Source organism: Anguilla anguilla, chromosome 11 (assembly GCF_013347855.1).
Source record: "Anguilla anguilla isolate fAngAng1 chromosome 11, fAngAng1.pri, whole genome shotgun sequence".
NCBI classification, from domain to species: domain Eukaryota; kingdom Metazoa; phylum Chordata; class Actinopteri; order Anguilliformes; family Anguillidae; genus Anguilla; species Anguilla anguilla.
Genome location: NC_049211.1, coordinates 28468486 through 28487944, shown reverse-complemented (window position 1 = coordinate 28487944; position 19459 = coordinate 28468486). Strand labels below are relative to the sequence as shown.

The 19459-nt window shown below is 40.6% G+C and overlaps 1 protein-coding gene across 1 annotated transcript; it reads right to left on the bottom strand.

Annotated features, from left to right (window-relative positions):
* Window positions 1-342: 342 nt before the first annotated feature.
* Window positions 343-19401, bottom strand: mc3r (melanocortin 3 receptor). The gene is made up of 2 exons (XM_035382394.1): window positions 19213-19401; window positions 343-2375 (listed from the first exon to the last, which is right to left on the bottom strand). The coding sequence occupies exon 2, from the start codon at window positions 2272-2274 to the stop codon at window positions 1303-1305; it is 972 nt and encodes a 323-aa protein (XP_035238285.1). The 5' UTR covers window positions 2275-2375; window positions 19213-19401; the 3' UTR covers window positions 343-1302.
* Window positions 19402-19459: the final 58 nt, after the last annotated feature.

Here is a 19459-nt window from a genome sequence, read left to right as displayed (position 1 = left end):
TTAGTTATGTACTGTATTAGTCTATTGTATCAATGTTCTCCAGTCAAATCAGGCACAATATCATCATGATTTAATGTCTGCAAGAAGATGTTTTTTTTTTTTTTATGTTAGATACTTGTAGGCATGCTGTACGACTTAATAAGCACCTCACCCCAAGACTCTGTACAATTTCTTTTCTACCTCCCACGTTCTGTGTTCCTTTCAATTTTCTTAAATAAACAGTGTCATAAACCACACATACAAACATTCATATTTCAAATACATGCTCTCAGTATTTTTTGTAACAAACCAAAACACTCTGCATGCACTGAACACTCGCAGATATATTAATCTTTCACAAATGAAAGCCTTGCTTCAAATGTTTTTTAATCATAAACTTTGATTCCCTTGTTCAAATCATTATCAACAAATACTCAAATGCAAACACATGCTATAGATAATGCAAATGTCTTTTTTCTTTTGATGATTGCCTATAGAATAGGAACATATTTTTAATTGTCATTTAGTAACTGCTGTACTTGTGTAAGAGTGACAAGAATGTTTTTGTGGGGATCTATCCACCTACAGCTAATACTAGCAGTAATAACATTTAAGCACGTGAACAATCAGTCTGAAGAAAAGCTTATAATGATGATAACAGATGGGAAACACCACACAGCGTGCTCTTTCATCATTTATTATTTTGAAATATCTTTGCACACAGTGTTGCACAGCCTGGTTAGTCTCTCAGTTGTCTTTCCATTAACTCGGAAGTTAGGATATGGTAGCTTCATTGGCTCCACAGAAATATCGCTGCAAACATATCTATGCATCTCAGGTCTAGGCATTTGCTAGGTATTCCTGTAACATGGTGGATTTCTTGTCTTTCAGGGAGCGGGGATGTAGCTTTTGTATAATTGCCTTTGGTACACAAGACCTATTAAGCTAGAGACAAGTGTTTTAAAAGCCACTGTTTGTACAAACACTGTCTCATTTTCATTAAAACATAACCTGTCTGACCGTTCTGTGCTGGTAAGTGCCAGTCAATCAGAGCAAAAAGCAGACATGCAAGCAGACAATTGTCGAGTGCCATTTTTTTTAAAACTGCGGGCTCAGATGCAGCCACTTCACTTCACTTGATTTGATGCTTGGTTTTTTAAACAAATTAATACACAACTACACAGCAGCTATTACAAACCACAACATGAGGGTACCCCTGCATAAAGAGGCACACATTAGCAGACGGAAAAGGACCCTTCTAGAAGTCAAGCAATGCTTCCCGTTGCCCCTCGGCTAGACCCAGGGGGTCCCCCCGGGGACCTGTCAGTACTTGCAGCGGAACCCGCAGCTGGCGCCGAAGCAGCAGACGATCTCCTTGAAGGTCTTACGCATCTCCAGACTGCGGAAGGCGTAGATGACGGGGTCGACGACGGAGTTGCACATGATGAGCACCAGGTAGGTGGTGAAGTGGGACATGTAACAGATGCAGTAAGGGTCCTTAGGGCAGGCGATGATGAGGATGAGGTGGAGGAAGAAGGGCGCCCAGCAGCAGACGAAGACGCCCAGCAGGATGGTGACGGTGACGGCGCCCTTCATGCAGGTCTGCTGGCGGACCACGCCCTGGGCGGGCAGAGCGGCGATGCGCTTGACGTGCAGCCGCGCCAGCAGGAACATGTGCACGTAGAGCGTGGCCATGAGCGCCAGCATGGTGAAGAACATGGTGATGAGGCAGACGATGACCGTCTTGCTCTCCGAGTAGACGATGAAGAGGATGCCGCAGACCACGCAGGCGGCCCAGATGGCGCCGATAGCCAGCTGGGCCTTGCGGACGGTGACGATGCTGTGGTAGCGCAGGGCATAGAAGATGGTGATGTAGCGGTCGACGGCGATGGCCAGCAGGTTGCAGATGGACGCCACCAGCGAGATGCAGATCATGGAGTCGAAGACGTTGTCCATGAGCTGGATGAAGCGGTCGCTCACCACCAGGTAGCGGTTGTTGAGGATGGCGATGACCACCGTCTCCAGCGAGTTGGATACGCTCACCAGCATGTCAGCCACCGCCAGGCTGCAGAGGAAGAGGTACATGGGCGAGTGCAGGTTTTTGTTCTTGGCCACCGCCAAGATGACCAGGATGTTCTCCAGCAGGCTGATGATGCCGAGGGTGAGGAAGACCTCGGGCTTGATCAGGACCTGCTCGCACAGCCCTGGAGCGCTGCGGTTGCCCGCGTCGCCTGCTCCCCCCGTGTCGTTGAGGGAGGGGTCCGGCAGTGGCAGCAGCCCGCGGGTGCCGTTCATTTAGCGGGTCTCGATCTCACCGTGGTCCTCAGGTCAAGCCTCCAGAGTGGAAGCGGTTCTCCTCTAATGCTCTCCCGGCTGCTCCCTCTCCCTGACTGAGCCTATCATTCTCGCAGAGCGGAGACCAAGAGAGGGAGGGAGAGTGAGAGAGTAGTGAAAGAACCTGCCTTCCCTTCTGTCGGTCCAGATCTCTGCTGCTTATGACCGCCACGGCTCCTGAATGTATGAATGGATAACGGAGAGACACTCACCAATACTCATGCACACACACACACACACACACACAGGCAGACATCACCGTCAGCAAGCTCCACCTTTTGTTACAAGCATCAGTGTTAGCCACTGCTGGCCACTCCTGCAGTCTACCGGCAGCGTGAGACTGTGGAAACCAGAGCACATGCTGCCCCCTTCAGTCACATTGCGAGACAGGCTGCACGTTTCAAAGTCTGAGTGGGCATACTGGGTTGAATAACCCTACTTATGCTAACAGGTTACTCTGAAATAAAGCACTATATCCTCAAGGTCTCGCTTGCACTGGCTGTGGTACTGAGCATTATATTTAGGTTAATGTATATTAATGTTGGTGGAGTTGGTGCATTCATGCATATTTCAACATTGCATTTCCATTTCTCATTAAAACGATTTTCAGTGGAAAGCTTACATGTTTTTATGCAGTTGTCTGGTTTGTTCCATGATAATACTGCAGAATCCTCCTGAATTTCACAGGAGACGAGGGTCAGAAATGGCCTGCAGTTTAGATGAAGACTCCCTGACAAAATAGAGTCTTTACTCTCAGTCGAAGAGGCTACAGACTTGACCTTCTGAAGAGGCAATGCCCGTCCAGAAAGCTATTGTGGTTTGGGTCGCTGATTGCAATATCTTTGTTCAGAATCTCATTGTTGCACTATCCACTTGTTTTTTAGAGCAGGGAATGCAATGATCAATTCAGCATGTGTACAGTGCTCTATTTCAGCCTTCTTCATGCCACACACCACAGTGTGTGTGTGTGTGTATGTGTGTGTGTGAGCATGCACATTAATACATAAATATGAACAAACAAATATTGGGATGACTGATAGCAAAGATAATAGAATGTTTCTCAACCTACATCCCATTCAGGGTATGATAAAGGCTCATACCCTAATATCAGATTTTGACTGTTGGATTGTCATTGTTTCCACTTAATAGACAACTCTGTAGGTATTTTCAGGGGTGATGCCAGGGATTTTGCCCCCGTGAAAAAATGTCATATTTGGCCCCACCACCTCATTCCTGCACAAGTGCAGCAGGGTTTTTTGAGGGCCTCTGTCAATCAGGGCCCCCACACAGTGCTCCTGGGTATGTTCATTGCCTGTTTTGTTTTCTAAGCGCACACACTCCCCCGTCCCCTCCACACTCACATTGCAAAGTTAAACTTTATTACAATTTATTTATACATGTTTATGTATGTGATCCATCAATATATTCAAAATGATATATTCATTTTTACTTCTGCTATTCCACCAATTATGTAAATGGTTGGGTTATTCCATCAGTTTACATCACCTTCAATAGTTTTGAAAATTGGAGTGAAGTCAAGGTGAAATAAGTCTGACAGATTGGTGGAAATCAATAACTTGGTATCTGATGTTGAAAGTTTCTGAGTCAGCTTCCCAAGATTCCCTACTGAGTGTTCAGTCTGTCAGTTTGGTCCAACTGAATGAACAGTTTGATACTTTTGAGAACTTATTAAATTGACTTCGGGTAGGGAGGTCATTGGATTTTGCAGATGTAAAAAACATCCTCTGGATATAAACTTGGGATCTGTCTGAAACATATATTCCAGTTATGTCACTGATTTGTAAGATGACAGTGGCAAGGAGTTCAATAAATATGGCTAATAGTACTATTAATAATGCTGGTGAAAGTGGACACACTTGTCTCATACCTTGGTGCAGGTATGAGGCCATTAGTGATTAATGTGGCTAACCTATTGAATTAATTGCTTTCCAGAACCAATGTTCAGATGCTTTTTCAGCATGCATCTATTTGGGAAAAAGAAATTAGTTGTTTGTGAAAAAGAGTAATTTGTCTGTGAGTATTTGACTAAGAAGAGGCATTTTGTCCCTAGGTATGATGCAGAATGATGTAACTATTTTGGTGGAGAAAAGGTCAGGTATAGTTGGCCAACAAGGATGAGAGCAAAGAGGAGTCCTCGCAACAAAAAAGCAAATCAAAATGGCTTATAAACACAAAAGTGGATCTCAAAAAGAGAAAACGCGACTCAATCGTGGCAAAACATCTGACCACTACAGGGATATGTCAATAATTTTCACCGCTCAACTGCTGTTGTTCAGGACCCCTTTTAACCTAATGAGTTCCTGGAGGTGGCTGGGGAGGGGCAAAAAATGGCATTATCTTAAATTATTGCTTTTATCAGTCACTACAGTCACTACTAATTCAAGGTGCACTGCTGTAACACCTAAACCTCTGTAAAGCTTAGACTCTTTGCACTTTGGTGAAAAAAAACCCATTGGTAGAACCACTAGAGCTAACAAAAAAAATAGGAAGGTAGTCCCCTTCTTCGAAACAGGGCTGAAATTGACACCCCAGGTTGATGATTATGGCATTTTATAATCCAATAACTGTCTCATTGCCCAACCCTGTGCTAGCGCCTGGTAGGGAAGAGCATGAGTACTCAAGTTCTCAAAGACTTGAAAGACAAGGGCTACTCAAGCACTATGTATTACTTGAAACAATTATTTGAAAATAAATGTACGTGAATTAATAGTTTTAGTTTCATAATTAATTTTTACATTAATTTTAGCAGTTGGCTGCTTTATGGATGATGTTATTATCTTTTAGCTTCTGAAACCTTGCATTTCACCATCAGCAGTGACTCTTGAACAGTGGAGTTTTCAATTTTTTTGGCATCACCAAGGACACAGGCAATGACGTGCAACTTGAGTCCAATCAATTCCAGCATGCTGTTTGAAGCAGCACGGTGGTAGTGTGAATAGGACCTTCAATGAAACATAAGGGTTTTTTTATTCAATACAGCACCTTGAACTCTTAAAATCCTTGAAAGGACTGTCAGCACTATAGGCGTACAGTGAGTGTACAAAACTTTTGGGATGCCTCTTATTTCCTTTAACTGGATATTTCACTTCAGTAAACAGCATCGTTCCTCTGGGTTGTCTGGTGTAATTGCAAAAATGATTGACCTGCAACACCTGAGTCAATCTGTTTCTGGTTCAGGTATCAACTGGATGTATAGACCGCTTTATTGGATACAATGCTAAGCATGCATAACTATATTCTTACTCATGTAGGGTCTGCATTGGACATTATTATCTATTATTAGCCTACTGGCTAAAGCACGGCAAGCTAGGTAGTTAGCAAAGAAAATGAATATTTCAATAGCTACTTGCTTAGCTATCAAGCTACCCAGCTAGCCAGCAAATCCAGGCCGGATCTGCCCCAATTCTGGCCTGGTAGTGCAGACTTTGTTCAGCTACAAAGTGCAACATTTCCACGATATGAATTAAACCAAATTTAACGTGGCTTTATCACCTCACTAGCTTGCAGCTAGTGTACTGCTAACTTTCGAGATGATAAAACCAGCTACAGAGCCTTGTTAGCCACCTTCATAGCTAAGAAAGCGACATATGAGGCTACTAAGTTAACTAACGTGCCAGTAACTTGCATGTACGCTTGCGCAAAACAATGTGCTGAAGTACACAATCCTGTGATTGCATGGTATCCAATAAGAGGTCGACATGTCCAAATGATACATGAACCAGAAACAAATTGATGCAGGTTTTATATGTCTACCATTTTTGCAATTACACCCCCAATTCACTTCCATTTAGTTTCATGACATCACCAATATCAATGCCAAAATCAATAATTTAAAAGCACAAACTACGGATAATAGATTGATAAAAGAGAGTACTAACATCAGTTTGTTTGTTTTGTTATATCTGATGTATTTTCAGCGTTTTATTGCCTTTAAAAAAAATAAGTTATTTTAACTAAGTGATGTATCCTAGAACAGGATAATATATTCACATGGGCACATGCATTAAAAAACAAATTATGGCCTGCTGTATTTCTGTATTTTCTCTTTTTATAGCTAACCTAAACCTGAAAACAGCTCATCAGCCCAAAGAAACAGGGACCATTTGATGTTAGTACTCTCTTTTATTAATCTGTTATTCTCCATAGTTGTTTGTATTTTAAAACCAATTTCAGCAAGGTCACAAAAATGCATGCAAATACATCAGGATAAACATCACAAAATGAATTGTGTTATACATGTGAATCCAGATGAAATGTATTGTCCCTAATTGCTTTTATTTGTTAAATGCAGGAGGAGAGGAAACAGGCTAAATAGGGATTGTTAAGGCTTGAGACGACAGAATCATGGACTGTTTACGTGAATATTATAAAAATATAAGTGGAAGATGCCAGGCACACTGGTTTGAGTGTGTAAAGAACTGCTGGGTTTTTCAAGCTCAACAGTGTCTTGTGTGCATCTGGAATGATTCCCCACCCAAAGGACATCCAGCCAGTAGTCAAAATGGCCAATTGGTGAAAATGGCGAAAGGAGGCTGACAGAAATTGTGCAGAGCAACAGATGGTCTACATTTAGTCAACTGACAGTCCAGTTCAACACTCGTGCCGAAAGACCCGTAAAAGAATGCACAATTTGCCACACCGTGACACAAATAGTGTACACCAATGATCTGCTTTGTTTAGCAAAAAACAAGAAACTGCAGTTGCCACGGACTAAGGAATGAAGACATGGGATGCTGGGGGATTGGAAAAACATTGCCTGGTCTGATGATTCCTGATTACAGTGTAATCAGTAAAGGTAAAGTGAGTAAACTCTAATGGATTGCTATAATAGGTCAATTAAGTGCTGAGTAACAACAAAAACCAGCAGACACTGTGGTACACCAGGGTCAGGGTTGCGAACCACTGATATATTATCTCTGATAGAGCTTTTTGTATATACTCTACATATAAATACAATAGCATTAACAATGCTATTGCAATGCCAAACTAACCTATTACGGTTTCTGTAAGAACTCTTCTAAAACTTAATGAAAGGTTCATTTAAATAGTTTTTTTTTTTCAATTTAATACTTTTAATTCATAATCACAAAACTACAATGTTAGGAAATTATTACCAAGGGAAAACTGTTGCAGTGCACCCACTTGAAAATCTCTCAAGCACTTGAATTACAAATGTCTTTATACATGACATAAGCCCATACTTGCTCTTTTTTCTTTTCTTCCTGAAGTAAAGCAGTGAAAAAACAGAGGAAAATTAGATTTGCAGGAAAAAGTCAGAATTACATAGGGATTGACCAGGAGACTGCACAGAACTTTATCAAGTTTTTTGTTCTTTATTTCATTATGGCTGCGTCCAGTTAAAGACTTCCCGGGAAAAACAAGTTGCTGCTGGATGAGGTGCAGGCCAGTAGGGGTCACCCCTGCCGCCTGACCAAAGAGTGCGTCACTGTGCTCTGGAAGGTTCCCGGCCTTGGGATGAGACTTTAAACTGTGATCTTGAACTGCTGTGGATCATTAGCTTTTACACTTCTCAAAATAGCAGGGGTGTTAACCCTTGCACTGTACCATAATTAGGTTCTGTTGAGCAAAATTTGTTCTATGTTCAATGCCTTTTCCCCTTTTTTTCTCCTCAGTTAAGAAATCATGCTTACGCTGCAATGCCTCTGTTGTCCATTCTGGCAAAGCACAAACACTCGCACTCCTCAGAAGCACATGACTTCATGTATGTACACCGGTTCTTAGCACACCACGTTTTATAAGTTGGACTTGCTCAGACATCCATCGGAAAAAGACACTTCACGTGCAGCTCAATGACAAGCTTGCGGGCAACCAATCAGCCAGTTGGGGGACACTGGTGCACCATGAGACACTCTGACTCCCGCTGACTGAAACCCTTCCATCCCTGAGTGATTCTACAGCCAATTGGGCATCACCCCATATGGTTGCCAGCCCGGCACCACTATCACATTCTCGATTTGATACCAATAGTGAGGACCATTTATGCACTAGATCAGTGCCTTAACAAGATGAGTCACCAAGCAGCCCTTGTTCTATGTTTCTGTACATCAATGATAAAGAAGAATGCAACTAATTAAAATTCAGTCAGCCAGATCAGGTAAGGTTAAGGTAATACTCAGAGGAGTGGATTGATAGATTTTATAGATTAAATGAAAATTCTTTCAGGATGAATCATGACTACCATTAATTATTTTGTGGAAGGAAGTTGTATCACATTTTCGAAAAAATTCTTTATCATCAATTTGAGAAACGTTTCAACATCAATATGTTGAATTTCATATAACTGAACTGAGCTACAGTGCACCAGCTACAGTGTCAATCAAGGGGGAAAAAACCTTTAAATCTTGGTATCTGAGAGAAAACTGAGAAAGCACTTGAAAGCAAAAGGCCTGAACCACAGCGCCTGATACTAACACACTGAATGGATTGTAACATTTTTGAAGCTATATATCAAAGAATCAGGTTGTTTTTCCACTTGTTTGTTTACCTTGAGTCATCTGGTAGTATTGATGTGAGACCAACTAGGTCCAAGAAATTTAGGATACAAAATCTAACCTGTCAGAACATGTTGCCATCATCTCTATTCTGACCTTTACATACTGCTTGAACAGTCATATTCTGTTTTGTCCAAGGCCTTGAAATATTACTTCAACCTCACAATGAAAGGTATTTTTGTTATTTTCTGCATATTTTTCTGCTTTGTGAGTCATCTGAAGAGCGGGCAACCCACTCATGAGATTCAAGTCCAGAAATGCATTTAATATCAAATCATAGCTGTTTGGGGACCAATGGGCTGGGTTCCACCACAATGCAAAAAATTACCGAAATGGTGAACAAAAATGGGTGAACCTTGTAGGTCATAGTGGAAAATTCTTCTTCATAATGGCATTGAAATAATTAAGGTGTTATCTCACTGTGGTTCAAATGGAGTGATAGGGGTGATTGTTCAAAATTTAGACCTTGTTATATGGTATGGGTTCCCAACCTGGGGTTCGGGACCCTTTAAAAAATGAATACATCAATATTTCTACTTTTTCAGACACAAAGTTAAGACACATCCATTGTCAACAGGTACTGAATTTGGTGTCATTTGGATTTGCAGTTTGAGAGCAGTTGTTTTTTTGTTTTTTTTACCGTAGGCCTATTTCCAAAATGAAACCTGTGTGGGACCTGTGTGTTAATGATGAAGTAACTAAATTCTCAATGATTAGATCATGAGAGGAATATCTGTACTCTTGTCTATGGCACAGGTATTGCTGTGTGAATAGCGCAATCGCCTCGTAAGTAAGAAGGTGCTGAGTTTGAATCCTGACCGAGGGCATTTCTGTCTGGAGTTTGTATGTTCTTCCTGTGTCCCCATGGGTTTCCATCTGGTACTCCAGCTTCCTCCCTCAACGCAAAGACTGTGTGAGTGAGGGTGTGGGCGCTGTGATGGATTGGCAACCTGTCCGGGGTGTGGCAACCTGTCCGGGGATTGGCAACCTGTCCTGCCTCTTGGCCACTGCATTTCTGTTTAAAAAACAAGTTTCCGGCTTTCGTCTGGTTCCTTAACTATGGAAAATCCCAGAAAGTCACCTCTCTGATGTCACCTGTGGCAAACAATAAAGGCGGATGCGATCTAAAAGAAGGGTTACAAATAAAGTAAGATTTTTTTAAATATGTTCACTGCATCATGTTTCTATCATCCAGGACAGTTGTACTATTTTAAAAAAATTTAAATACTGAACCTTTTTTCTGCTGGGAGGATATGTCAGAGCATATCAAATGCCTTGTAAGGTGCAGGATTTAATATTTTACCACAGATTGATACAGGGGATGGTTTTATTTGTGTAGAGGAACAGAGGTCAGCCCATGTTAACTGAAATAGATTGACCTTGTTTATTCCATTTTATTTGATGGTTTTCTTTGAATCAGATGCATTACTGAGTGAACAGAACGTGGCTTCTACTTAGCCCTGACAATTTATCAGTGACTCATTGCAATTAGCAGTTTTTTCTAAGAGGAAAATGGGCATACTTTATGAGTTTTATGGAAGCTGTGGGTCAGGAGGGCCAATATGGATTTTGCATTTTTAGTAGAATAATTTTCGGTTCTTGTGGTTGGGGACTGGAGACATTTTATCATAACAGTATTTTGATTTTTTTTTTAAAAACAAGAAATACATTTTCCCTTGCTCCCATGACTTTATGGCATTGAGCTGCACTGCTTTTGCAAGCTGTATTCCAGATAAGTGTAAGCCTGGTACACAAGACTGTTTTGTAGGTTTAAGTCTGGGCTGTGTCATTGGTCAACTATGAATTGGAATCCAAAGTACTGGGACCTTGTGGGCTTCATCCTGTCAGGGTGGGAGGGTTTTATATTATCCAAGGCTTCTTGGATTACCACTGCATTGACAAAGCACCGGAGAGACACACCTGTCGATCTGTCTGTCAGGTGCTAAATAGTCAATGGCTTTCTTGTCGCACTGTGTTAAATAGTCACTCACTATCCTGGTCTGTGTGTAGTCTGTAAGGCTTAAATGCTCACAGACACTCCTGTCGTAGTGTGTGTGGTCTGTGAGGTTTAAATAGTCACTGGCTCTCCTGTAATACTGTGTGTGGTCTGTAAGGTTTAAATAGTCACTGGCTCTCCTGTAGTACTGTGTGTGATCTGTAAGGTTTAAATAGTCACTGGCTCTGTAGCGCTCTCCAAAGAGCAGCTTCAAAACCATGAATCTTGCATCTCGTTTGCCAACCGATTAACAGTGATGGATGCTTTCCTTAAGAAAGGTGCAGACAGTGGGAGGTGCAGCTTGTAACGGTTTCTACACTGGAACAGGGAGTGGATAAACATGCCGATCTCAATGAAATCTAACTTGTGCTGTGAGAGAAATTATTTCTGACAGTGTTGGGGGGGGGGGGGGCTCACCTGCTGAGACCTGGAAAGGCATTACACGCCCAGCATGCATCGTTGCTAGAGACGCAAAACATCCACCCCACAACCATTTCAACAGCATGCTGTCAGAGATGCAAGGAAGAATGAGTTACTAAAGTTCAAGCGCCATTCCTACAGTATTCCAACATCTCAGCAAAGCCAGTAAACATTATCTTGATATACTTTTTTGTTTTTCTAATGCTCTATGTTCACTCTTTCTTTCTGCATATCCTTTATGCTCTTCTGTGGAAGCGCATACCCTTCTTTGCACAATAAAATTAGCACACCAAGGCGGGTTGAGGCTTGCTGTCGGGTAGCTCCGCCTATCAATATCTCCTCCCCAATCACTACTGGGCTTCCCCTCATTAGCTCTTACGACGCACTTGCCTTTTGGCAGGAATGCTGTCACTCTCAGCTCGCGCTCTGTGGAAGCTGCCTGCTGAAGTGCTGCTGGAGTGCAAAGGCGGTTGCAGCGCCTCACTCGCATCGGTTGGCCTGGCATTGGAGTACACCTCGTTTTCCCCAACAGCATCGCTCATACCCATCAGTCCCTGGATACCGCTAGGATCCCTCATCCTCTATGTCAGCACTGTGCAAAAGCTATCAGGCCAATTCCTACCCAATACCCAGAATACATTGCACCATCATTTTGTTTTGACCATGTACACATTACAACAGCCCCCCATTTCAGGAAATTACAAATATAAAATTGTTTCTTTACATGTATATGCCATGCATAAAAATGCAAATGACAAATGACTGCCTATAATATTGGCCAGCATTGCTGCAAGCGGAGACCTCAGTGACTATCAAAGAGGGTTGATTGTTGGGGTGCATACAGCTGGAGCTCCAGGGACCAAAACAACACATGTTCTACAGGCAACAGGAAATGTTTCAGGTAATGTCTGTATAGAAATCTGAAGGAAAGGTATCATCAGCAAAGGGAAACCACAAATGCACATAGCTCCGGATTACAATGTCTGGGCACACATATACACAAAACAACATAATGAAAACAACACATCTTAAAGCAGAGGTCCTCAGAAGGGCCAATGAGGTCTTAAAATTTTGTAGCCATGGCAACGCTCCCATTAATGTACTTTTTATTTTATCTCCCTGGTAGATACTTCAGCCGCATGCTGACAAAAATCCAGCCGCATGTCTTTTTCAGGAGCCTGACAATTAGCAGCAGATCTGCATACTGAAGTCCAACCACGTGTCTTTCTATCCACCTTTCTTATAAGCCTATTTACAAAATCTCTCTTATTTTTGTGGAATAAAAGGGGTTTCTGAGTTGTCAACATTGTGAAATGATGTATTTTCTCAGTAATTAGGGGAGAGTAATTGTTTTTTTTTTAGTGTAGAGAAAAAGTTATGCCCTCCATAACGTTAGGGACAAAGAGATAATTTTTTTCTTGATTTGGCTTTGTCCTCCACAATTTTACGCTTGTAATCAAACAATTCACATTGTGCAGATTCTCAGCTTTTATTATAGGGTATTTTTATACATTTTGGTTTGACCATGTAGACATTACAACAGCCCCCCATTTCAGGAAATTACAAATATAAAATTGAAGTTCAGAGCCAAATAAAAATATGCCTAAAAATATGTCGCAAACCTTATGGAGGCAACTGTATATTGCATAATGACCATTGTGCATGTATATCATCCATGTTGGTGATTTGCTAAGGCATAAAAACATTGATTTAGCTAGTAGTTCAAGATTGGAAAATAGATCTGAACAGTGGCAAGAGAGAGAAAGATAGGTCATCCTGTACATAAAAAAGAGCAGTGAAATTTAAGATAAATGCTCATATTACCAAACTGGAAATTATTTTACGTTGAGATTGGTTCACTAATTTCAAGACATGCTACCATCTACTGTTGTTTGAGTGACATCCTGGGGAGGGGCAACAACAAGACTACTACTTTGACACTCACTAAACTTATTAAAGTATTGTCAACCAAAAACCCATTTTTACATTCAAGGAAAATGATGAGGGGTTTTCCCCCATGAAGCCATGTGCTTAAGCTACCTCAACCTATCACATGAATTAATATAAACTATTGTCTCTGCATCTGTGATTATAAATAGTCAAACGAGACAGGCTGAATGGTCTGTTCTCATACATGTTCTTGAGCCCTATTTCAGTAGTCAAGACGCAACTATAAAGCGCTATCGGTGACGCGAGGCTCTGGCAAATTAAGGCGTGTCCTATTTACGCGGGTAGCGCAGCTGCAGTGCAGTTATAAAATAGGTTGATCAAAGAGGAATAAGTTACTTGTGGGTGTGGTGGAGGTTTGGTTTCACTGAGGTCAATAGGATCGGCCATTTTCTTTCCCTTTAATACCACTACATATCGGATGTAGGCCGAGGATACTCTAATCTGTTCCTCGAGGCTAGTAGTAGGCCTAATGCTGTAAAATCTCGGGGCCAATTAGTGGAATTAATCTATGTTAATGATCAAATCGAAGAGAACCTCGACAGTATCCCTGATGTTGGCACACTAGCACTTTCCTCATGGCTGCTGTACTTGTTTAGGAGATGCAAAGTAGTCGTGTGAATTTATAGCACTTCAAATAAGCGTCCTAGGGAAAATTAGGTAATGAAGATGTACTGCGAATTGGAAGTCGTTTTTTTTTTTTTTTTTCATCTTAGCAGGATATAAGGTTACGATATTGATCTATTATTTTAATTTTTTTTAATTATATATATTTTTTGTATTATAATTAGCAGTAGGAACATGTGGCAATCGACTCTACTGTTTCTCTACTTCAACTGAATTTCACTAATGAGCATTTTGTGGACCCAGTAGCGGCAGAGCAGCATAGCTTTGCTGTACACGCTGTACGGAGGACTTCTTGCTTTGACGGCCATATTCAGAACTGTACTGTACTTTCCATAGTCCACCATATGAGGGAGCGCTTTGTCTTTTTTATTGCCGTCAAGAACGTAAGTCCAGGGCTGTCGTGCTTAGTAACCCCGCAGTGAGACTCGGTATTGAAATTTATGGGATGACGAAAAGAAAAGAAAAGGCCAGTTCAACCTTTGCTTTATTACTACCGATAACATTTTATGGCCTTTTCAGTTCACCATGTTTTGAATTTAATTAATCACAAGTTTAATGCTGAAACTCTCAGCGGGGAATAATTGACAGAGACAGAATATTTTTAAATCAACCCTTAAAAACCTTAAAAATCAACCCCTAAAACCAAAAAATTCCCATCGATCAGGTGGTGAAGGGTTTTAATTCTCCATTCAATGTCCTGGGTGGTGGCCAGTTTGATTCATCACACCTGATCCTTACTGAAGGGTCCACTGATGTATACATTTTTATTGTTCCAAAATAACAATAATACCCTTTGTAATGTTGTGCATTTAATGTGTAAGTCGTTACAGGCAGGTCTTAATTGTTCTGGAAAGGAGAACCTTGCAAAATTGACAACAAAACTAAAATTTACTTCTGCATGCTAGTTGAAGCTCATTTTCTCCCAGGACTGTCAGGTCTGCATTGTTTCTGCAGCGATTCAGAAGTGCCATTACCAGCTGATTAATATGGACACAGGCCAGGAGTGATCCCCTCCGCTGCCCTTTTGTTCACCCCTATCACCATCTGCTCTCCAACCGCACCTAGTTTCAATAGGCCCAGCAAGACCTGTTTCTCTGTCCTTCAGCTAAATGTCACAGAATGTCCTCATAGTTTCACAGGTTGCAGTGGACAGCCAGTCTTTCAGAATAGTTACGCTTTAACAAACTTAGATAAGATCATGACAGATTCCCTTTTGCCTTTCTATGATGATAATAATAATAATAATAATATATTATTAATATATAGCACTTATCCATACAAAATTACAAACTGCATCACAGAGAATTTTTTTTTTTTTTTTTTTTTTTTTTAAACATTCATGAGATGGCAATCCTTTTCTTCATCTGGGAGGTTTTGTGGCCTTCCAATTTTTCCAACCAGTATCATCCGGCAACCTCCTATTGTATGTAAGGTTATGTATTTCCATGTCTTCTTCATCTTTCCATGTTGCAAATAAACATCCCTGTGTCTTTCTGCATTTTGGCTTGCTCGACTGGATCTTCGGTTATGGTTAATGTGGCTTAGTGTTAAGTCCATCATTATTGCAACATTGGTGGATTTTGGGACGTGACAATGTGCAGAATGGGGTGCTCTACAGAGGTCAAGAGTCAAATACAAGTGAGCCACATGGACGGGGAGGCATAATATTCACATGCTGTTTATGAACTGTGTGTGGAAATATCTTTGGCCTACAGGTATATGCACCATTTTTAAAGAGAACATGAACCGCAGTAAGACGTAGTTGAAGAGCCATCGTTAAGCAGGCTGATAGAAGGGAGACTTCCACGTATAAAGAGAATTTTTTGTTTTACACCAAAACAATTTCAGGTTTTGATGCGTCCATTAACCAAATGGTTATGAGCTGAAATAATTTAACGAATATGCTTTTCCTGACAAAATGACGATTTGAAATATAGGCTACTTTTCAATGCTGAAGTTTTACAAGTGTACTAACTGTGGTGAAGAGAGATGTGTTTGTCTTCGTAACTGAATAACTGCAAATTAATTAAGCAAACACTTGGTTCCCTCATTAACGCCTTGTGTTTTTCCTAAACATAGGCTATCAGCAGAGTGAAGATATTGGATGCATGGAGTCCACACTCTCTGTGTGTTAGTACAGTCCAGGGTCATCGCTGGGTTGCTAGGCAGCACGTCTTGGGGACAATAGCCTGGATGTGCAAATGTACATCTATGTAGCTCTCTGTCTAATCTCTTGTTATGACTTGTCAATGCCGAGACTTCATGCCCCAATATTTTAATGCTTATAGATTACAAGGGGTGGGAGGGGGAGGGGGGTGATGGTGGATCATAACTTTAAAGCCTTCTATGAATGATAGGAAATGTGTATGGATTTCATGTCTTCAGACAACATATTTGGTCTCCTATTGCCCTTAGATGCAGACAATTAAGTTTAATTTATGTTTGTTGTATTACTGCTGAATGACGAAGAGCCTAATATAGGCTACCAAAGAAGAGCTAGAACTTCCAAATGTTACACAGTTGAACCTCTTTATACCATTTGTGGTGTGGGGATGGCTGGTTTAAGCAGCCACACCTGCCCTGGGTCAAGCTAATTAGACCTGGCTAATTAGATAATTGGTTAGGAATTAGACAATTGGCCAGGCTAATTGGACCCGGGAACAGGGGTGGCTGCACCTGTGCGTAGTGAGGCAATCAGTGCGCACAGGTTAAATCTGCCATCCCCACCCACTCAAAGGAGAGCCTCTCAGTCTTGACAGGGTTAACATCTGCTCTTTGGCTGTACCATCTTGCCACCCTTGTAAATAAACGTGGACTGTTTGAACATCATCTCCCTGTGTCTCTGTGCTGGAGGACCCCTTGGAAAGCCACTTCGGTGGCCTGTGGCAGGCTTGTTTGCCTCACCATTCTTGTTAATAAAAGAAAAATCACACAGTAGCTTTCTCTTTCTTTGCATCACAAGTGTGGGATGAAGCCAAGAGCACAAATGAATAAAATCTGCTTTGTTTCAGGAGCATTTAAACAGAATCTGTGCCTCCCTGGTGGAAATTCCAGCTGTAATTTGGTGATGGAACATAGCTGGAACCAGCTGCTGCTCCGACTGAGTACCATCTGGAATTTGGCGATGGTCTAATTGTCTGCACCAAGCTGGCCCACCATGGTTGCTATCTCAACTATCTCTTTGCCTGCTTGACCATCTCTAATCCAGCAGAAACCAAGCTGGAATTTCCATCTGGGATATCAGATAAACGTGCCAATAGTGTTCCATGAATTCAAACAGAGAACGAAGAGTAATTATCCTCAAATTCTGATCATCTGTGAATACAAGAGTATGCTGTACAAAGTTGTGATGTAGGCCTATACAGACATAGGCTAATGCTATCACGAAATAAATCTGGTCATCATCTGTGCACATTGATATTGATCATTCAGCGAGTTAGTTGTCTGATTGTCAGTCGAAGAAGGTAGCTGAACAGAAACAGAAAGTAGCCTAATGGCCATTTGCTCTCAAGAACGAGCATAAACTCCCTCCTGCACTGACAACAAACTCACTTTCGATACAACACACACAAGCGCACTATGTAGGCCATGTCGGGCCTGTGAAGTAGATTCTCATCAGTTCTCATTGCATTTTACAAAGAATAAATTCTATTTAGTTAAACTACTTCAAAAGATGGAATATATGAATACATCCATCAGTAATTAATCGTTAATTCCTTTCCGTTTATTGTGAAATTTGTTAGTGAGCATAGTAAAATTACACAATTTTTATGTACATTATTGCAGTAATTCAAAGTAAGCTTTATATATTTTGTGTTGTTATGTATCCTTGTACAAAAACACAATGCACTCTGATTTTAGTATTCTGCTTCTGGTAAAATACAGTTTACTTGAAGACCATATGGTTAATGTATGAGCACTTGTGTATAATTTGAATTTATGAGAGCGTGATGAACAGATAGTTTTGAGACAATATTAAATATTAAAATCAAGCTATGTTCCATTTTCTCGTGTGTGTATGTGGTAAAGCCTGGTTTGTATACGCACATAATACAATAAGGGAAATCTTTTTTAAAGAAAACATTTTACATCTGCCTAAATATGTTCCTAGACTTTACCCATGGAAAAAAGAGCCACTCATTCAAGGAAATCTCTGAGGTGACACGTCATCCTCCTCTGTGTGTCAACAGGCAGACAACATGATAAGGGTCACCATTTTTGATAAGCAGGCATTTCGCAGCCATCAAAATATGTGCCCTGAGTGTACCAATTGAAAAGAGTCACACATTTACCAAAACCTCTCTGGTGACATGTCATCCTCTCATGTTCGTACACAGCAAAGCCGGTTTTACTGGTGTTAACGGGCAGGCAATGCTACGGGGGTCACCATTTTTGATATGGCAGCATCTCTCAGCTATCAAAATGATTCATTGTTATTAAGGAGAGCAACTAATTGAACATGTAATGCTGCTAAAGCTCGCTATTTGACTTCTAATAAATTAGGGAATTATCTTACACTTTTAACTAAAATGATACACTCGAAACCTGTAATGATGTTAAAAAATGAAGTCTCTGGTTCTGGTTTATGCAACAATACTATAATTAACAATACTTTTTTAAAATTTCAATGAAAGTACATATAGACATCTGAGTTTTTAAAAGACAGTATAGAAATAGCAGACTACTTGAAGTCAATCCAATTAAAACAGATAAGCTCCACACACAGAAGTGTTAACAGCAAAAATTAGAGAAATAAAAGAGGTCGTTCATAGCTTTGCTTTAAGGAAAGCACCTGGTTTGGATGGTTTTCCCATTGAATTTTACTCCACATTTTGGGAAGATATTGTAACTTTATTCAAGCAATTACACAAGCTATAACAAGTAACCAAATGCCACAATCAATGTATCATTCAGTAATTTCAGTTATTCTAAAACCAGGAAGTATAGGACAGTCACCGGCAGACTATAGACCCATAAGTCTAATCAATTGTGATGATAAAATATTCTCAATCATAGGTAATAGAATAGTTAAAGTTTTACCAGACATTATATCTATTTATCTGTTGGGTTTTATTAAACATCACCATATACAAACAAACATTAGGAATTGCCTAAGTATAATACACTACACAAAAAGAAATCACACTGATCTAGCAGTGATAACTGCAGATGCAGAGAAGACATTTGACCGCCTTGACATGCATCCCATAAACTAAAATACTTGGGATGTCATATTATTTATACTAAAAAAATTATTTAAGGATTATTTTTTGCCATTAATAGAGGAAATGAAATCTGATTTTAAAAAATCAGTTAAGCAGAACAATCTTCTAATGTAACAAGAAGAATTTATCTAATTTGAATAATGTGCCTTACCAGATTCATTCATATATTTTCATCTGTGCAGATTATGCCTCCGAAAGCCTATTTTAAAAAACTCAAATTCAATTCTTACAGATTTTTATGTATGTACATAATTTTCTTGCAATAAAACAGGTGTAGCGAGTTTAAGCTCGTTCTCAACAGCGAACGGCCGATTTTACGTAACAGCGATAGGCTACACATTCAGGTGGTCACCAATTTCGGTGTAATACCGGCTCAACGTCGCCACTGAGTAGCAAGA